This window comes from Microtus oregoni, unplaced genomic scaffold (genome assembly GCF_018167655.1).
Source record: "Microtus oregoni isolate MIOR12 unplaced genomic scaffold, Mior012 000013F_ref0000133, whole genome shotgun sequence".
Lineage (NCBI taxonomy): Eukaryota > Metazoa > Chordata > Mammalia > Rodentia > Cricetidae > Microtus > Microtus oregoni.
The window spans coordinates 14,157,386-14,177,522 of NW_024543072.1; the positions used below are offsets into that span (position 1 = coordinate 14,157,386).

Consider the following 20,137-nt stretch of genomic DNA (forward strand, 5'->3'; position numbering starts at 1 on the left):
GTAGAAACATAAGGAAGAAAATTATATGTGAATTGAAAACATTTTATTTTTAAAGATGATTTATCAGTAAGAGCACTTGCTACCCAGCTTGATGACCCAAGTTCAATTCCCAGGAACCACATGGTGGAATAAGAAAACAAACTCTTTCAGGTTGTGTTTTGCCCTCTGCTTTCATACACACACACACAACTAATAAATTAATTAATATAATAACTAATACAAAGAAATAACTTCACACATGATTTTTTTACTTCACATTATACACAATAAGGCAGTAACACACATTTATGTCAGACACTGGAGTATTCTACACAAGCATAGCATACCAACTGAACAAAGCACAAGCAGTTCAGTGAACTGACTGCCCAAATATTCTGCATTTTTACCAAGTGAGGTATCAGCAGTTTCTTTAGATTTTGAATTCCAAATGTGCTTATAATGTTAATGTATTCATCAATAAATTATAAAAAAAAGATGTGTTTTCAAACTGAGAGTTGAATACAGGGTCTTGTTCCTGGTAGGCAAGAACTCTCCCACTGAGTTACATCCCCAGTCCACACTGGCTTTTTATTAAAGATGAATACGCCTTCTCATCTAAAAGCATGAAATGGTTACAGTCAGTCAGCCTTCTTCCAGTGTTTTATTGTTTTGAGACAGTGTGAAAGTAAACTTCCAGTGTGATACAGAACTTCCACATTTAACCACTGGAAAACCCAGTAATGCCATCTTACCCAGGAAGTTCTCCCATGAGTTTGCAAAACCTGGGGTCTTCCTATGAGTTCCAGAGCAGCTGCAACAGACATTGATACTTAAGATAGTCAGCAGAAGATTCTGGGAGCTCTGAGTAGCCTCAGAGGACAAGCATCATCAATGATGTCAACAAAGCCGCTTTGTGTTCAGACAAGCTAGAGTCAGCCATGGAGGCATCTCAAGAAGGAAGCAGAGGAAGGGGAAAGAGCTTCTTTTTAATTTCCAAAGTTGCTGGGCCGTTCGTTTGTAAGTTCAAAGCTATATGAACAAGCAAATCACACTGAATACAGTTCACAACGTCAACTAAGAATTTTAAGTACTAATGTCCATAACTGATCTGTGGTATCTAAAAAAATCTAGTAATTCAAGCAACATTTGATAATGCAAAAAGTAGAGACTTTATAAAGCCTGATTTTCAGTTTTTCAGAAATTAACTGATCTTAACAGATGGTAGAAGTAACACATCTTTTTTTTTTTTGGTTTTTCGAGACAGGGTTTCACTGTAGCTAGGTAAAGCATCTTAAGCAGAAGAAAAATACCTAACATTTAAAAAATATTAGAATGTTGAAATGTATGGAACTCCTCATCATAATATTTTAAGAAAAAACTATTCATAAACCTTTTTTAATTTATTTAAATTAAATTTAATATTAAACCTGATTAACGCATCTCTGAATCTGGACATGTCTTTTTCTATACTACCCTCCCCACCACACATACATACACTTAAAAACATTACTTTTAGCTAGGCATGGTCATGCATGCCTATAATCCTAACATTCAGGGCTGAGCTAAGATATGAAGTTCACCAGCTTGGAGCACCTAAGCATTGTTTAACACCAGTGCCCAAAACACTAAGAAAGGAAGGAAGAGAAAGGGAAGGAAGAAAACATACACACACAATTTTTTTCTAATTTTCTCGATTTGGTATTTTAAAAACACTCAGCTCCAAGCAATCTGTTCTATCCTAGTGGTGTGTACTATTTAGTGAACTCAACATTTCCTTTTAAAATTTTTCTTAGTAATACTTCAGTGGTTTTCTGTTTTCCATTCTCATTCACTGTTCTGTGTTAGTACTGTATCCTTCACTAACGGTTTATTTGTTGATTTTTGTTTCTCTCCTGGTCTCTTTTGATGTCCGCAAACCTATTAACATTTTCAATTTTGTACTCATTTTCAGGAGCCTCAAATGCAATGCTGCTAAGATAGTGGTTGCTTTAAGTATATGCCTGTTTACCTAACTAATGTGGTGTTTTCTGTGGGGAGTAGGACATGAAACACAGAATGAAGTAAACTTTCTGTCACGTCCAGCTACTCTACATATGCATACAAGATATGTATGCATGCAGATCTGTACACATAGTAATATGACAAGTTCCACTAAATAGTGCTTATTCTTACTGCATGAAATGATCAATAATTTTATATTGGTTTACATGACTAAAAACAGAACCCATTTCAACACTCACAGCAAGGTTTAACCTATAGTTTTAAGAATAATGCATTGACTTTAACATCGATATTGTCACAGTCTTTGGCATTCAAATAGTACTTGATAGAGTATGGAGAGTGATAAAAATAACAATTAAAATAACCTTAAAGTAAGCAGAGTACCCTCTGGGGACATCTATGTAACAATTTAGGCAGCTCAAGCAAACAATTACAATTCTCAACTTTTCATACTATAACAGGCCCTGAGACCTTAGCACAAGGACGGCATGATGGAAGTACCATTCAGGCCTTGAAATCCAGCATATCGACATTAATATGTGCCAAAGGAGAACAAAGACCTAATCCAGCAAAGACTATGGTTCTAAGAAAGATCCTAAATGTCCCATTCTTGCTTTCTGGCTTCCGTAGTTCTACTTCTAATTAACTATTCTTGCTGAGATGTGTCAACCCAGGATTTGGACTTTGTACTTAAACGCTCAACTTGAGAAAGGCTCAGGACTTCACTTAGGTCTGAACACCCAGCATTGTTTCCAGCCAGCTAATGAAGACTCTATTGGCTTGAACCTGTTATCTGAGTAGTCTTCCCTGGTGTATATCTCACCAGAGCTGCCCACAGCAATCAACATTTTCAATGCAATCACTATCTAAATGCCAGAGACTTCCTTCAGAAAATTAGTAAAATCAACCCTAAAATGTACATAGAACCACAAGTGCCTGGATAGCCAAAGTAATTTTGAGCATATGCTTACTAGTAGGAAATATACTTTAATATTTGGCTCAATGCAGAAAACCTACCTCATGAACTTCAAGAAACTTATCTTAAAAAAATATACTTGAAATTCTAGCACTCAAGATTAAGGCAGATGGATCATGAGTTCAAAGCCAGTCTGGTCCTCAAAGTTGGTCCAAGATCACCCTGTATGTGTGTACACACACACACACACACACACACACACACAGAGAGAGAGAGAGAGAGAGAGAGAGAGAGAGAGAGAGAGAGAGAGAGATTGATTCAGTGAGGTGGGAAAAACAAAAAATTGGCAACACAAACAGCAATAAAACTTTCAGTTTTAGAAGTAAACTTAATAGTTTTAAACTAATCTACAAAAAATTAAGGAACAAAATCAACTTACCAACATATGTTCATGGACATAGAGATATTCTAAGGGATCAATTTTTCCTGAAATGTACTTACTGACTCAATGCTACTCCCATTTAAATCCCAAAATGCTTTCATATGATCTAACAAATGAAATCAATACTTTACAGAAAAGCAAAACACTAGGATTACTTTGTAGGTAGGAAAGACAGCTCAGCATGGAGGACGTGCAGCAAGACAATGAGATGTGGGATTCCCCTCTGTATGCTGTGTTTTATTATCATTGGTTAATGAATAAAGCTGCTTTGGTCAATGGCTTAACAGAGCAAAGCCAGGCAAGAAATCGGGAACAGAGATAAAGAGAGAAAGTAGGCAGAGTCTAGGAGACACCTATAAATATGCCTGAATCATTTGGCTGAACAGTATTGTAATTAATATAGTTTCTGTGTGATTACTCGGGTCTGAACAGTCGGGAAACAAACAAGCAGCCTCTGCCTACAAAGCCTCTGGGTTCAATAAGGAAGAAAGGAAGGAGGGAGGGAGGGAGGGAGGGAGGATTGGTGGGTTGGTGGGCAGGCAGGCAGGGCACTAGAGAGGAGAGTGGCACTAGTCACAAAATCCAAACTGGAAACCTGCTCAATGTCTGCCAACTGTGAAACAAACGAAATACAGCTCTGAGCATGGGTACAAAACATGAACAATGACTCACAAAGAACAGTGCTAATAAAAGAAGTCAGACAGAAGTGTTACATGGGCTCACTTCATTCCAAGTTCAAAACAGGTAAACAGATTGATGTTTTCAGACCAGATAAATGGTCCCACTAGAACAGAGTAATAAGCTGCAGCCAAGCTCATGTCCTGTTAGTGCTCTGCTTCTAGATGGGTGCTGGCTACACAGACACTCATCTGTAAGATAAGCAATCCAGCATGTGTATTACACTCCAACCAAAAGCTTTTGAGGCAGACTATAGGAAATTAAAGGCCATAAGGCATCACTGCAATTTTTATTATAGTCCCCTAGTCTCTAAGTTCGAGGTTTAAAAATACCATAAATATTCCATAAATCATGTAATAAAACAAAATATCAACCTAAAATAATGCAAAGCTATAGTTAAACAATACACTCTATACAGATAGATACAAATACACACACACACACACACACACACGCACGCACGCACGTACGTACACACACACACACACACAGTACCAAGAGACAAATCTCAAGGTCTCCATTTCTGGCTATCAAGATAACATTACAACTACTACCCTTCCTGTCCCACACAACAGTAAGAGCTGAAGAATGAGATGTACAAAACTCCTATTTAAACTATAAAGTAACCCTCAGCTGTGCAAAACAACAAATAAAAGCACGTTAAAGGCCAAATAAACCAGTTACCAATTTTAAACATTTATACAGGAAGGACTTTGTGCGAACTCATAAACAGGACTTTAACAAAACAGATTCCAAGAGCTGGTCAGTAGGGTGGGAGTGGTGGATGGAACACAGGAGCAGGGAGCTCCCTTCACACCTTCACTCCACACTGCCCCATAAGAGCTTTCCTAGAATGTGCATCGGGCCTCAGGAACAAAGACAGTGAGCACCAAAATCCCTGGCTAGTTCTCACTATTTTCTGAGCCTTCTGCTTAGAGAGCTAATAAGAGAGTTCACTATTTTTCTTCAGAATGTACAACCTTCTTATTCTTGTGGTTTTTTTCCTCTCTTACTGTTCTCTGATGTGTTTCACACTTGGGAAGCACAGGCAGGCAGATCTCTGTGAGTTCAAGGCCAACTTGGCCTGAATGTGGAGTTTCGGGAGAGTCAAAGCTACACAGAAAGACCCTGCCTGTCTCCCCACACCAAAAGGATATATTAATACTAAAACTTAATAAAATTCTGCATAATAAATAAAATAAAATATCCAGACGTTACAGACTGACTCCAAAATACCTCCCACAGATTCATATTTGCAATTTACATTCTCCACCTGTGGCTTATTTTAGCAGAGGGTGGAACTTTTAGGAGTGGGGACTAAGAAATGGAAGCCAGTGACAGAGGTGGGCCTCAGAAGTTAGCGTGTCCCTGGTTCTAGCACTAACCTATCATGAGAGAAACCTCTGGCACACAATCTGCTGCCAAGAACTGAACTGCTCCACTATGCCTTCCCTATCATGATGCTCTACAATCTGCAAGGAAGCTGTTAAAGTCACAAAAGTAATTGATAAAATTTCTTTTCTTTTCCTAAGCAAAAACCAGAGGTTCCTTCTATGGAGATGCTATAGGCACATTAGAAAGAAAACCCTTTATCTGTAGCTGAGGACCACTGGGAGCCCATCCACCCAACACCTTAAAATGAAGACCAGCATTGTTGAGGACCATTGGAGCCCATCCATCCAATCAACACCTTAAAATGAAGATAGATAATTAGCATGCCTGACCCATGTACAGAGTCCAAGAGTCCAAAGCCAACTCTTAATTTCTCACTCTGAAATACTAATAAATAATAATAAGTAATCATAATATATTTAAAGAAAGATTAGAAAAGACAAGAAAAATAAAGAAAAAATGATCCTTTTAAAAAGACATAATAAAAAGTACACTCAGAATTATTAATAAAGAAGGCCAGAAAGCTCTTTACTTAGTAAGCTTCTTTAAAAGGCAATAACTAGTTTGTATGAATAAAGAACTGTATACAATAAAGTTTGAGAAACTGAAATACTGCAGGCAGCTGAATAAAAACAGAACTGGAATATAAAATTAGATAAATACACCAAAAGCACAGTAAATTTCCCCAAAATGGTAATGTCAACAAAATAAAAGGTTATGAGATTTTATTTGGAAGTCCAAGTTTCTGATTACTAGCAATTCCAGAAACACAAGAGAAAATAACTGCTGTCATAACTTGTTACACTGTATGAATTCCAAAAGAAATCATTAAAAAAACCCAGTAACTGCTGAGACATGAAATGAAAACCAACTATAACAAATTCACACTGAAAATCACCTTGAAACCACAGCACATCGAAACTAAAAGATCTTCAATCTCTTGGTGTGGGACAATCATCTATATTCTGTCAATTATGTTTTAAATAAATGCTGATTGGTTAGTAGCCAGGCAGGAAGTAGAGGCGGATCAATGAGAACAGGAGTATTCTGGGAAGAAGGAAGCTCTTTCTGCAGTTGTGAGCCTGCCAGAGAAGAAGCAAGATGTGTCTGCCTCGCTGAATAAGGTACTGAGCCATGTGGCTAAGATAGATAAGAATAATTGGCTAATATAAGTTCTAAGAGTTAATAAGAAGCCTGAGATACTAGGCCAATGTAGACCTCTGTGTGATTTCTTTGGGACTTAACAACTGTGGGAACCAGGCAGAACAAGGACTGGGCAGGACAGAAAACCTCAGTCAACAGAACAGATTTTTTTTTTTATTTGAGACAGTGTTTCTTTGTGTAACCCTAGCTATCCTGGAATTTACTCTGTAGACCAGGCTGACCTCAAACTCAGAGATCTGCCTGCCTCTGCCTCCCAAATACAGGGATTGAAGTATATGCCAGCAACACACAGCCAGATTAAAAAAAGACAAAATACAATGAAAATTGGGGTCAGACTCCAGAAGAGCTAAAGCAAGATCTCAGAAAACCAACATCTTCTATTTTTCTTTCTTTAACTTTAGCCAAATTTTTCAAAGTTATAAACTATCAATCAAATGAGTACAGAATAAAGATTTTTCTTTATGAAGTAATTAAAAATGTGTCATCATCATCTGTTAAAAAATAAATTAAGGATATACTCCAGCAAACTGAGGGCATGTATCAAGCAAAAGAATATGTACCATTCAGGAATTAGTAGATACAGCTCCAGACTATCGCAAAATAAAGTCATACATAACAGAGCTACAGAAACTCTGGTCGGTAACTTGTTCATACAACAGACTGACTCAGGTATAAAAGGCACATAAAGATCTATTTCATATTTCTCATCAAGCCTTCACATAGTATGTGAGCTTAACAAACAGTTTATATACTTCATGATGATATTTTAGTAAATTTAAAAGGGGGCAGCAGCAAGCTGGCTCAGGAAGTAAAGATAATCTGAGTTTGAGCTCTGGAACCATGGTAATAAGGACAGAGTCAACTCCTGACAGTGACGTCAGTGACCAGCACAGAGATGTCGTCACACATTCACACCCACAGTCACACGGTTATATACATGTTACTCATACAAATACAATAATAAGCATTTTTGAATTAAAGGAAAAATGTAAGAGACAGTTAAATAAAATCTTAGATGTGGTTTTTAATTTATCTTGCAACTAGATATCTCTAAAGATATCAAAAATGTATTCTGCAATTTTAACCCCACAATTTTGGTTTCACTACATAAGCAACCAGTCCATGTGCTCAATGTGAACACTCTAACATTTGGAGACTCAAGGGAGAGAAAAGAAGTTCTCAGGGCTTCACAGCCTCACGTACATTAAGTTCTTCAGTCCCTAGGATACTCATCACCTCTTCTCTCAGGTATCATCTTCACTTCATTATTGATGGAATGGATCATTAGGACCTGGTCTTATCAGCTGATATTTAATAATGCTTTATCACTGAGGAATATACTCTAAAACAATGACTATCTCACAAAAGGTATTTAGTGTACTTTAGCTATGTCTTATCCTTTCTACCACATTGTACTGTTGGAACTAAAGCTCATGATCAGAAAACCTTCCTCCCAGACCAGCCAGTAGAGAAACCCTATGGAGCAAAGCCTACCTGTTAGTTACAGTTATTTCTTAACATTTCTACCATCCCATCCTTGCATGCATAGGAGGAGTCCAAACATCACAGATTCCAAAAGGATGCTCTCTACCCTCTTTTCTCCATGCTTAGCACATAAAAGCTTCCACAGGTATTGCATAGCCACAATAGTTCAGAAAAACCAGAACCATGAACTGTGAAACAACATACATTGCTTAGAACTGTTACTCTCAGAGTCAGCTGTTAGGAGCCAAGCTTTACTTTCAGCTAGCCTTTACTGAGCAGACAGATGAGTCTGGTTTTGTTGTCCACAGGAATTCCAAGACTTGGATCCTGGTCAATATGATGCAAAGGCATCCTGAGAAAAGCAACCCAGACAGCAAACTGAGAAGTCATGCTGTTCTTTTTCAACTAAGGTTTTAAAATTTGTTTTGACTATCAAATGCCAAAAAAAAAAAAATAGATTTAAAACCACATAAAAGCTATCTATAGTTTAAAATTGGTATTCTATTTCTTTTTTCTCTGTTAACACTAAATATTCACACAAAGAAGGTATTCTTTTATTTATTTTTTATTGTTTTTTGTTTCACTATACATTTTTCTCCAGTCCCCTTCCTTCCTCTCCTCTCTGCTTTTACCCTTTCCCATGAACCCCACACTCCCACGTTACTCGGGAGATCTCGTCTTTTTCTCTTTCCTGTGTAGAGTAGATCCATCACAATCTGAGACTTTCCATCAGTTTATCCTGTGACTTTATTCAAGCCCTATTGCTACTATGGGTCTAGACTTTCTAAAGAAAACATGTACTCAATGTCTCAAACACAAATCAAATTAATCCTGTTTGCCATTAAGTAGAAATTATATTAGTTCCTGAATGGCCAGTATATTTCTGATAACTGTTCAATTAACCACTACAATTCTAATCTTTCAGAAATCTTACAATAGAAGTACTGTCTATGTAAAGCTTTCCTTTCGTCTCTACCAAGAGTTCTATGTTTTTTCTCTTTCGTCATATGGTATTGGAGATGAACTCAAAGCATGTACTATTTATAGGTTTTGTTTCTACCCGAAACTGAACATGTTAGAAACACAAGTAACTTTTTTAGAAAGCCAATCTGTTCAAGTTACAAAGGAGGCGCTGGAATAATCATTACACACTCACCTGATGCAACAGACGCTTGAGTTTGAGTAACTGTGTTTTTACAGCTGTGCAGTCCTGGACCATGTGCCGGAGGGTCATCTCATCCAGTATCACTGTGTTGTCTGGCACATCTACAAACATCTTCTGAGCCTGGAAAAAGGGGGTCCCTCCATAGCTTTCAAAATGACCCAAAGGGGATTCTCTATAAGGAGAGCCTCTGGAAGGGTGGGGAAGAAGGAAGGAAAAGATATACAATATAAGAAGAAAGAAAAAGGAAAGGTACAACATTATTGTAGCAATTTTTACAAATCAGTTCCACAATGCCTTTGTACTCATCTCAGTCCCAGGTGAAAAATACAATCCCTTTAGCTGTTAGTAAAACTGTTATCTTCTATGATTACCTAACCCCACTCACTTCATGTATTTCACACACTGGCTGAATAACGCTTCCTTAAGAGCCAAAAGAAAAAGAAAATACTCTTAGCAAGGCTCTAGCTATTAGAACTATGTAGAGAGCAGCGTGGAGCCACATCTGATAATCAGCTCCTAATTATGGCTAAGACCTGACTTATGCTGTGATCACGCAATGATTGTCAGCTGCTTGCATATGCGTGGACCTATGGGCAGTGCCCACCTGGCAATCCAGGGTTGGTGGCCCGTGCCTTTTTAAGGGCTGGGAGAGGTTTGCCAGGAGAGAGAGGGAAAGAGAGAGAAAGAGAGACAAGGTCCTGAATAAACTGCTGCAAGAAGAGCTCCGGGTGTTGCGTCTTCCTTGCTGGTCGAAGGTGAACGTGACAAAACTATGCTCACCATTTTCTGTAATGGTCTTCTCTTGTGATTTGGGGCGGCATCTTATAAGGCACACTGTTCTAGATCCGCAGCTAAGTCATGAAGCCACATTAGCTCCCAAAGTAAACACACTCTTAAACTATCATCTCTTCAGTGCTCCACCAGTTAAAGCTGATGAAGTTATTTCTTTGTTTTCTAATACTGCCAAAAAATCATCTTTACTAGTAAAAGTTTAAGCAAGGTTTTACAAGAGTCTGATGTATACCATGCATTTCCTAATCTCAAACTACAGTTTAAAAAAATCAAAATCTACACTTTGAGCCATGAATAGAGTACTTGCCCAGCAAGCACAAGACCCTGGGCTTGATTCTCATCACCAAATAAACTGGTACAGTCCTATAATCCCATCACTCAGGAGGTAAAGGCCAGAGGACTAGGAGTTCAAAGTTAAATTCAAGGTCAGCCTGAGCTACAGGAAAACCTGTCTAACTCTAAAACTTGAAGCCAGATGTGGTGTAGACATCTGCATTTGCAATCATGGCCCTGAGCAAGATGAATGGGAAAACAAGGTCTGCTTGGGCTACAAAGCAAAACCCATCTCAAAAACTAAAATATAAAATGTTAAATATCTCTTCAGTTTCATCACATAATATCCATGCAAAATTAGAGAAAAACTATATAATGCATTAACTAAAATTGATAGCTTAAAAGTTACTATATTCACATTGCACATAATTCCAGACAGTTACTCAAGTAAGACAAGCACATGAAATCTACATATTTAACATAGTGCATTTAGAAATTACTTGTCCAATATGATGGCCATTGTCACATATTAGAAATGAAGCTAAATTTTGTGTATTAAATATGTAAAAATAAGTATGTTGGATTTCAACCACTATGAAGAGAAAAATAGGGTATCTACTTAAGCTTCTATTTTTCAGCAAATATTTCCAGAACTCAGAACTCGCCATATATATTGTAGGACATTTTCACAAGATTGTTTTCTCTGTAACTACTAATTCAAATTTCAGGACTGATGTTCTCCAAATCCAAGGCAAAAATCTTCATAAATTGTTAATATATATTGTTTTGTTTCTCTCAAACAGGGTAATAGTCCTGGCTGTCCTTGAACTCACTTTGTAGACCATTCTGGCCTTGAATTCACTGAGATCCACCTGCCTCTGCCTCCCAAGGGCTGGGATTACAGTAGTATAAATAATATCTTATTTGATGCCATGATTATATATATTTTTCATCCATTTTTAATTTTAAGATTTAAATTAATTTTAAGATTTCACACATCAGCAAATTAGTATAATTTACCCACCTATGACTACATTCTAACGAAAAATATCTTACCAGTGAAAAACTAACAAGAATTAAGACAAAAACAGAGAAAAACCCAGCAAATAAGTAGTAGACATGAAAATAGCTGCACTTCTGAGGGAATAAGCAACACACTTGGAGATTGTCCTAAGGTAGCAAAGTCTTAGGACAGACTGTAAAGTAGGAAGTTAAGAGTTTGAAATGAAAGACTAAGGGTGCTTCACAGGGGAAAAGAGAAAAGGGTAACGGTTCAAAGTAAAAGGAAAATCTTCAAAATAGCTTATGACGCCACAGATAGAATCCAGTTTCTTCTTCAACCTCTTTTCCCAACCCCCCCCCCGACACTTCTCAACAGCTATTTACCCTCAATTCCCAAAGCATACTACAAAGTGTCCTTCATTTCCAAATAACATTCTCATCTTTTCCAGTGATCTTGCTAGTCCAGCCATGCAGCCTCCCTCCACTCATGCATCTCAGCAACTACTCATCATCTTTAGTTGCTGATATTTCCTTCTGCAGACACTTCCTTGATTCCCTGAGGTGCTACTACAGGTATGTTTATGGAGCTCAATATTCTCTTAGAGTACACACCCACAATACACAGAAAAATGACTGCTGAACTTGTCTAAAGAAGGTGAGACAATCCTCCAGGATTCCTGCTTCATAAAAGAGTCTGTGAGACATTCTGCAGGACATAGAAGAAAGCAACTGGTGAACTTTGCTATTACAAGACAGAACAGATCTTCAAATTTCCAGCTTCATGGAAAAGTCTTCCAGATACTATAGGCCTGTAGGCTGAAGATGGATGTTTTAACATTACAGAAGAACTCTGGGTGACTGTCCAGGTAGCTAGATGTTTCTGTCAATTCTAGGGTTTTGGAACTTGCTTACAATGCAATTCCTGTTTACTTGGATAATATTATATCCTTCTGGGGTCTTTGATGGAGTTGAAGGCTAAATAGTTACAGTTTTCCTTATTTACAATAAAAGATAAATTATGTGAAACTTTAGACTCACAAAAACATATTTTAACTGTAATTCTTGTCTGATACCTGTTTTGTTATATGTAATTTTACTATGTTAAAATTAAAACTTTCCTTTTTATTTAGACAGAAAAGGGAAGATGATGTGGGATTCCCCTCTGTGTGCTATGGATATGTTTTATTAGCATTATTTAATAAAGAAGCTGCTTCAGCCTATAGCATGGCAGAATACAACCAGGCTGGAAGAGATATATAGAGAGAGTACGCAGAATTAGAGAGACGGCATGTAGCTGCCAAAGGAGAAGGACCGGGAAACTTTCCAGTAGGCCACCACCTCGTGGCAATACACAGGTTAAAAGAAATGGGTTAATTTAAGATGTAAGAGTTAGTTAATAAGAAGGTGGAGATAATAGGCCAAACAGTATTCTAATTAATACAGTTTCTGAAAAGTGCAGTCTCCACTTACAAGGATTAATCAAAACAAAGGGTGCATTAAAAAGCAGTATGGAAGCCCATTACTTTGTAAACATGTGGGGGAAGGGTATGAGTTTAGATAGCGATATTGTGTGTGGATAGATATGGTGGTTTGAAGGAAAATGGTCCCCCAAAGGCAGAGCACTCTTAGGAGGTGTGGTCTTGTTGGAGGACATGTGTCACTGCAGAGGCCAGCTTTGAAGTTTCATATATATTCATGCCACACCCAGTGAGACAGACCACTTTCTGTTGCCTCCAAGTCAAAATTTAGGAATCTCAGCTCCATTTCCAGCACCACATCTGTCTGCACACCACCATGTCTCACCATGACAATGGACTGAACCTCTGAAAATATAAGCAACACAATTAAATGTTTTTCCTTTATAAGAGTTCCCAAAGTCATGGGTGTCTCTTCACAGCAATAGAAAACCTAACTAAGACAGTAGATAATGTTTCCTTAAGAAGAAATGAGTTACTAAATGAAAATCTCAGTGGCAGGTATGGGATATCTCCCTGTGAGTCAGGGAGGCTGCACAGGTTCCCCAAATAATACAGGCTAATAATTACCATTATTCTTGTTTCCACACTATAAGTGATGGCAAGATCCTATTGTTGAAGACACACCACACTTTGGTTACAGAACAAAAAAAAAACCAAAAAATAAAAGCAAAAAACAAAAAACAAGCTGGAGCTAACCTGGAAAGGTCTTCCCTGCTGGTAGATAGGCTTACTAGGGTATAACATTAATCAGTGGACTTAATCAATGGCAGACCCTGCATACCAACATACTGACCTGTCATGAATGATGTGCCCACTGGAGCACTGCCTGACAGTTACAGGGTGGCTAACAGCCTTCTAATTGGAATCAAGGCCTGTTCCACAGAGGAGAATTCATGCCTGGTACAATAAATCTGGACAAAAGCCTATGGCTGTAGAGGTCACAGGGCAGAACCTATTACTATTGTTTTGCTAGATGAGCATGTAGTCAAACTACCTTCTAAATATCTGTTAACATCAATAAATTACTGCTTCTCTCACCCTTGGTCAGAGAAGCTTTTACTGTAGTGAGTGGCATCAATGTGAGACTCACAACTGGTCACAGTGCTGGGAATGACTGTTGAGTGCTCAACTCTAAATAGGACATACACATCAACCCTGCAAAGGCTCAGAAGTACTGCAGAAGAGGAGGCAGAAAGAATGCAAGAGCTGGAGGATGGAGAAGAGTGTTGTGAAATGATGCTGTCTTCTGGACATGGCATGACCACAGCACTCTTGAATTCACAGGAGTATGGTTACCTGCACAAAACCAAACAAGTCAACATTCCAGTATAGACTGGGGAGGGGCTCATGAGGCTGCACCCCTAGCTTAGGAGTTATTTGCAACTGACGAGTGTGGGGGAAGTAAAGTCATTGTTCTTTAGGAGTTGGGCTGGTGTTAAGTTGCCAGTGTTCTAGTGGATGGCTTCACACTCATGCTCATGCCAACAGCACTAACTGGACTCAGAGGTTATTTCAAAAAGAAGGGGGAAAAAAGGAGAAAAAAGAAGACGACAAAAAAAGAACAGGATGAGGAGGAGAAAGAAAAAGAAAAGAAATGAAGTTGGGTGGGGGAGTGTTAGGGGATCCAGACAGAGCAAGTAGGAGAGGAGTACTGGAGTAGATATGACCAAGATACGTGGCACATATGTATAAAACTGTCAAAGGATAAATTAAAGATATTCTAAAAATTATCCCTGTTAAAAACCATACTACAGTAAATTATTTTGCCACATGAGTAAAAAAATAAAGACTAAACAGGATGAATACTAATGGTGACTAATCAGTTCCCTAGAGCATGACAATCAAGTATGATCATCAAGATTACACTGGGCTCACAGAGATGAGAGCCATTCACACATGGAACTCGGGAGTTTCTAGAGTCAAGAAGCATTCATCACTAATGGGACATATGAATAAATATCTGCCATCTAGAAAAGGCATATGAAAGAGTCTTCCCTTGGATTAGGATTCAAATTCAAGCTGACAATAGTCACTAAAAATACTAAATAAAATATAAGCCCTTGAAAAACAGGGTCATATTTTATTTATTCATTTTTAAATGACTTGCACAGATCTTGAGCTGGAAGTCTCTGCTGCTGTTTATCATCTATGTAACACAGGGCGAGTGACATAGTTTCTGTGCACTTCATTTTTCCTGCCTACAAATTCATGAGGATAGTAACATAGTTACTTATCTAGGCTGGACAATGATTAAAAAAAAGCAATATGTTGAAGTGTTTACAATATTACATGATATATAGTAAATAATAAATAAAACCAAGTTACGACCACACTATTAATAATTTCCAACTTCCTTTGGAACACAAACATCAAGTGAGCCACAAGAAGTCATCACACCCCTTTCATTTTACATTTACCAACGGTGAAAATATGGACATCCACAAACTGACTTTATAATTGTGTTTTGTTGTCAAATCATCTGATTATAGCTCACCAGTGAAACATCTGAACACTGGAGGAAAACACAGACATAACCATGAAGGCCAGGAGGCAGCAGACATGGAAGGAAGAGAAAGCAGGCGTGTGATGGGGACGCTAAAGGGTATCTGCAGGGCAGGAATATGATGGTAGTCTTTGGGTTTGTAAACTGTGAGGTGATACTATTTACATATGACAGAGGATCCTGGAAACAGACAGGAGCTAAAACTCACTTTCTAAGAGAAAAGCTCACATTCAGGAGCAAAAGAATAGAGAGAGAAAAAAAACCAGCATGAGAAAAAAGGAAGTTCTACCAATAGCACCACACTGTCCTTCAACAGGTATAATTAATTCTACAGCTATGCACAAGCCAGCCAGCTCTCACAGAGTCCTAGGAGTAGAATCAGACGATAGCAAAATAGAAAACCAGAGACTCTGACATGACCACAATCTCTGCCAGCTGTGTGTCACTCACACAGTCTATGGGCAGTCACAGGGTGGCAGATAATTCAACCAGTAATGATGTGAACGAGGGCAATAATGAGTTACAGAAGCATGGAAAGAGAAATAAATGCCCATTAGCACCAGTACTACTTATTATTTTCTATAAGTCAGCCAACTAAATAGAGAGAGGAAAAGCCTATAGGATTTAGAGAAGCTAGAGAAAGAAAAGCTTTAAATGGTATCTTTGTTTTGGAAATCCAAATTGAATTTGAAGCATTACTGCCATCCAACCCACCAACCTAAATAAAAAAAAAACAATTATATTACTAAAGATTTATTATAAGTTTAAAGTGATCTTCCCAAATTATATGCCATATCAATAATTTAGTTTCTTATTATTCCCCACTTTCAAAGTACCTTGACTATGAGGATGTATAACTTTGTACTTCAGCCTGGCTGGTGCAGATCTGTGTATATGAGTATATATGTGGGTATGAGAGGTTTATTTTTCTTTATTCCGTAAGGCACAATTTTGATTTTAAATTTAATCTTGATATTTTTCTCACCATTAAAAAATTAAAAAAATTTAACTTCCATGTAGAAGTTAAATAAGCATGTTTTATGGTGACAATTTTATTCTTTAAATACTAGACCTGAAACAATCCTAATCAACATTCTAGGGTATTACCTTGTGGATGCCACTAAAATGATCTGATGAGTAAGAAAAGAACAGCCAAAACTGGCGCTTGCCCACTCTGGAGCTTCCCATCTGAAGCTGTGATAATCACAATCGGATGGAATTGGTGAACAACAGGTGAAAACAGGCAAATAAGGAATACAGTCTGGAAATGAATTCATAAATGCAGTCACCCCCTCCTTGAAAAAGTAGCAAAGGCAATTCAATAGGGGATGACGTTTTGAACAAATGAAACGAAGTAACAAGATATCTATGTGCAACAGAAATGACCTTCACAAAAAGTAATCCAAAATGAGTAACAGACCTTAATGTAATATAAACAACTATAAAATTCCTATGGTATAGGAAAAAACCCTAGAGTATCTTGAGTTTGCGAACATTTTTAGACACAGTGTGTGTGCATGCATACAGACACATATTCCAAGGAAGAAATGTACTCAGCTTTATTTCTAAAGGTCATCTGCAAATTTTAGAAATAAAAAAACACCACTTAGAAAATTAGAAAAGCCACAGACTGAGTGAGTGTAATTCCTATACATGTATCTGATACAGGACTAATATATCAAATATACAAAGAACTTAAAATTCAACAATATGAGAATAACTCGATTTAAAAATTGACCAAGATCTGGACACATCAGGAAAGAAAACACATGGATGGAAAGCAAGCATCTGAAAAAATATCATTGGAGAATTGTCAATTAAAACAAGACACTACTACATAGCACATGGTTAATGTCCAAAGCGCAACACCTACAGCTGGTTGAGGATGTGGGCCACCAGGAGCTCCCACTCACTGTGGACAGGAATGCAAAGTGGCAACAAGCCACAGCAACAACAAATCCTGGAGAGGGGAGAGCTGATTTGAGCACTTTGTCTATTTTATGTATTCCTCTTTCAAACTTGTTGTGACAAGAAAAGAATGATATTCATTTTATTCTTAATGTGACAGAAAGTGGGAAGAAGAAGGAGATAATGAGTAGTGAAAATAAACTGGATGATGAGAATTTCCAAAATCTAATGAAATACCAATCTCCATATCTAAGAAGCTCAAGGGGATGCTAAGCTAAAGGAGAGACAATACTAAACACACCATAATCTATCTTTGAGAAGAAATCAATGTGAATGTCCTCTAAATGGAAAGGGAAGTAGCACATGAAATGGAAGAAGTAAGAAATGAGAGTTGAGGGCTGGAGAGATGGCTCAGAGGTTAAGAGCACTGACTGTCCTGAGTTCAATTCCCAGCAACCACATGGTGGCTCACAACCATCTGTAATGAGATCTGGCGCCGTCCTCTAGTGTGTGGGCATACATGGAGGCAGAATGTTGTATACATAATAAATAAATAAATCTTAAAAAAAAAGTCAGGCGTTGGTGGTAGTGCACATCTTTAAAAAAAAAAGAAATGAGAGTTGATTTCTCATCAGGAAGCAAGGGATCAAAATTTGCAAGGGTCAAAAACTTACTAGAAAGTCTATAAACAAAGCATTCTACATCTAGCAAAGCAATCCTTTAAAATGAAGGAGAATTGAAAGGAGAAGACACTCCAAGTCACCCTTCTCTACAAGATACAGTGATGAAGGAGAATTCGTAAGTTTGCCTTCAGTAACAAACATCAAACCAGCAGATCAACAGGGAATCAACGGACTTGGGCAACAATGTACTCTGAGACCTAACAGGCATCTATAGAAGATAAATAGATATTAAATTATTAATAAGAATATTGTCACAAAGTAAAGTTTAGATCTAATTAAAAGTCAGTAACATTCCTTCACAAACTCTTCCCAAAAATGCTAGTGGAAGGAACACTTCCAATTCATTCTAAATGGCCCATAACCAAAACCACATTCATCTCAACAAAACTAAACTAGTTTTTAGGAGTAGATACATAAAACTCCATAACGTATAGTAATGTAAAAATTGTGTACCATAAGTAACTGAATTGTTTGAGGAATGTCTGGTTTGACATCTAAAAGCCATGTGACATACTGTATTAATAGGCATCTCAATGGACACTGGAAAAGCATTAGATGAAACCCAGCAGGCCATCAGGATAAAATGTACAACAAAGCATGAATAGAAGGGAATGTCTTCAGAGTGATAAAGGAAATATGCTTGAAAAAGATGAATGCTTTTCCCCCAAATCAGAAACAAGACAGCTGTTGGCTCTCACTACCTCAACACCATGCCAAAAACTGTAGCCATAGCAATTGTGCAAGAAAGAAAACTATACAGATTGAAAAGGAAAAAGTAAAATTATCTGTTCTCAGATGACATATAACATAAATAGAAAATAGTAAGAGCTAAGGAAAAAGTTAAAATGATCACTTGCAGAACAATAGTGTTATTCATGGCTGTATCAAAGGTTACAATAATGAAGGACAGAAAACTAAGGGGCCACAATTTTTATAAAGTATACACAGAGGAATAATGAAAAGGAGCTGATTCAGCAAAGTGGCCCAAGTCTCAAAAGAGCAACTTGAAAATACTTCATTCAGGAGTGCCAATGAAGAGTGAGAAGAAAGACATGCCCACCTCTAAAGAGTAAAATACTAGGACTCTTAGAAAATAAAAATCTTGCCTATAAAAATGTGACTATAAAAGAAATACATTTAGTTAAGTGTTAGATTTGTTATAATTAGGAAAATAACCACAAGCAGGGCAAGGCTGTAAGTCTCTTAGGGTTGAGAGAAGTTCATATGGCATAAAAGTTTTAGGAAAGGGGAACTCTTGGAGAAAACGGAAATGGAATATTATGCTGGAGTAAAAGAAAAAAGTGGTATTATCATGAGAATACCAGAGAACATATAGATCAGCAATTCTGAACAAGTAATGCCCCAACGGGCCTAAGTTATGGCTAAGACATAATGCTATAATGAACTATGATAATAACCGTGATTAGACATGAAACAAAAGAGAGCCAGTACTCACGTTAGAGAATACCAAGAGGGACTTCTGTACACTTGATATTAAAAAAGACTTAGAGGTTTGCACTTTCAAACTCTTTAACATTAAGGTGAAAACAGAAAATGGCAGTTCCAAAGCTTGCTGTGGAAAGTTTCTTTCTGTGACATACATCATTGTAAATAGCTTTGGCATGCTGGGAAAACCCAGAACAAACATAGAAGCTTGAAGGAAAACTGAACCAGGCATCTATGAGCCTCAGCATTGTCAGCGTATTCAACCACTCCTTAGAAAACTCTGTGCTGACTAAATCAGATTAACAAAAACACTGTGCATCTCTCCCTCACCACCAACTAGAAACTGAGAATTCACAATCACAAGTGCCTCGAAGTTTATAACCTCTGAGGGGGACCTGTGGTCATGTTTTGGGAAAATGTTAAGCTATATTTCAATAACTTCTGCAAAATCACAATTTATAGAAGCAAACAGACATAACGCAGCCACCGTTTAAACAACTTAATTTGTTCTTTCTTGTATTTATCTGAACTGTTGATACGTAGAAAATTAGAGTTTAGGGTTCTGGACTTTTGGGGAGAGGGGATGTCCTTTCTGATTTTTCTGAGATTACACTCAGCCTCAGTTGGATCATTTCTAAGGACAGAGACAATTAACTCCATGTTACCCATTCTATTTCTGATAGGCTGAATAATGTCTCCTTTATGCTGAAATCCGCCTCCCTTTGTCAAAAAAAAAAAAAAAAACACGCAGATACAACAGTTCTGCTTTTTAGAGTTATAGAACCTATCACTCATTCTTCCAAATAAACAAGAAATCCAGTTATGGTAAA

General features: G+C 37.5%; 1 protein-coding gene across 7 annotated transcripts in view; it reads right to left on the bottom strand.

Annotated features, from left to right (window-relative positions):
• The window catches only part of Ccser2 (coiled-coil serine rich protein 2), a 115,912-nt gene that overhangs the window by 35,356 nt on the left and 60,419 nt on the right, over positions 1–20,137 (bottom strand). For all 7 annotated transcript variants that reach the window (XM_041662498.1, XM_041662493.1, XM_041662499.1 and 4 more), the window contains one exon: positions 9,214–9,409. In XM_041662498.1, the coding sequence (XP_041518432.1) occupies positions 9,214–9,409 (196 nt within the window). The remainder of the gene's footprint in view (positions 1–9,213; positions 9,410–20,137) is intronic.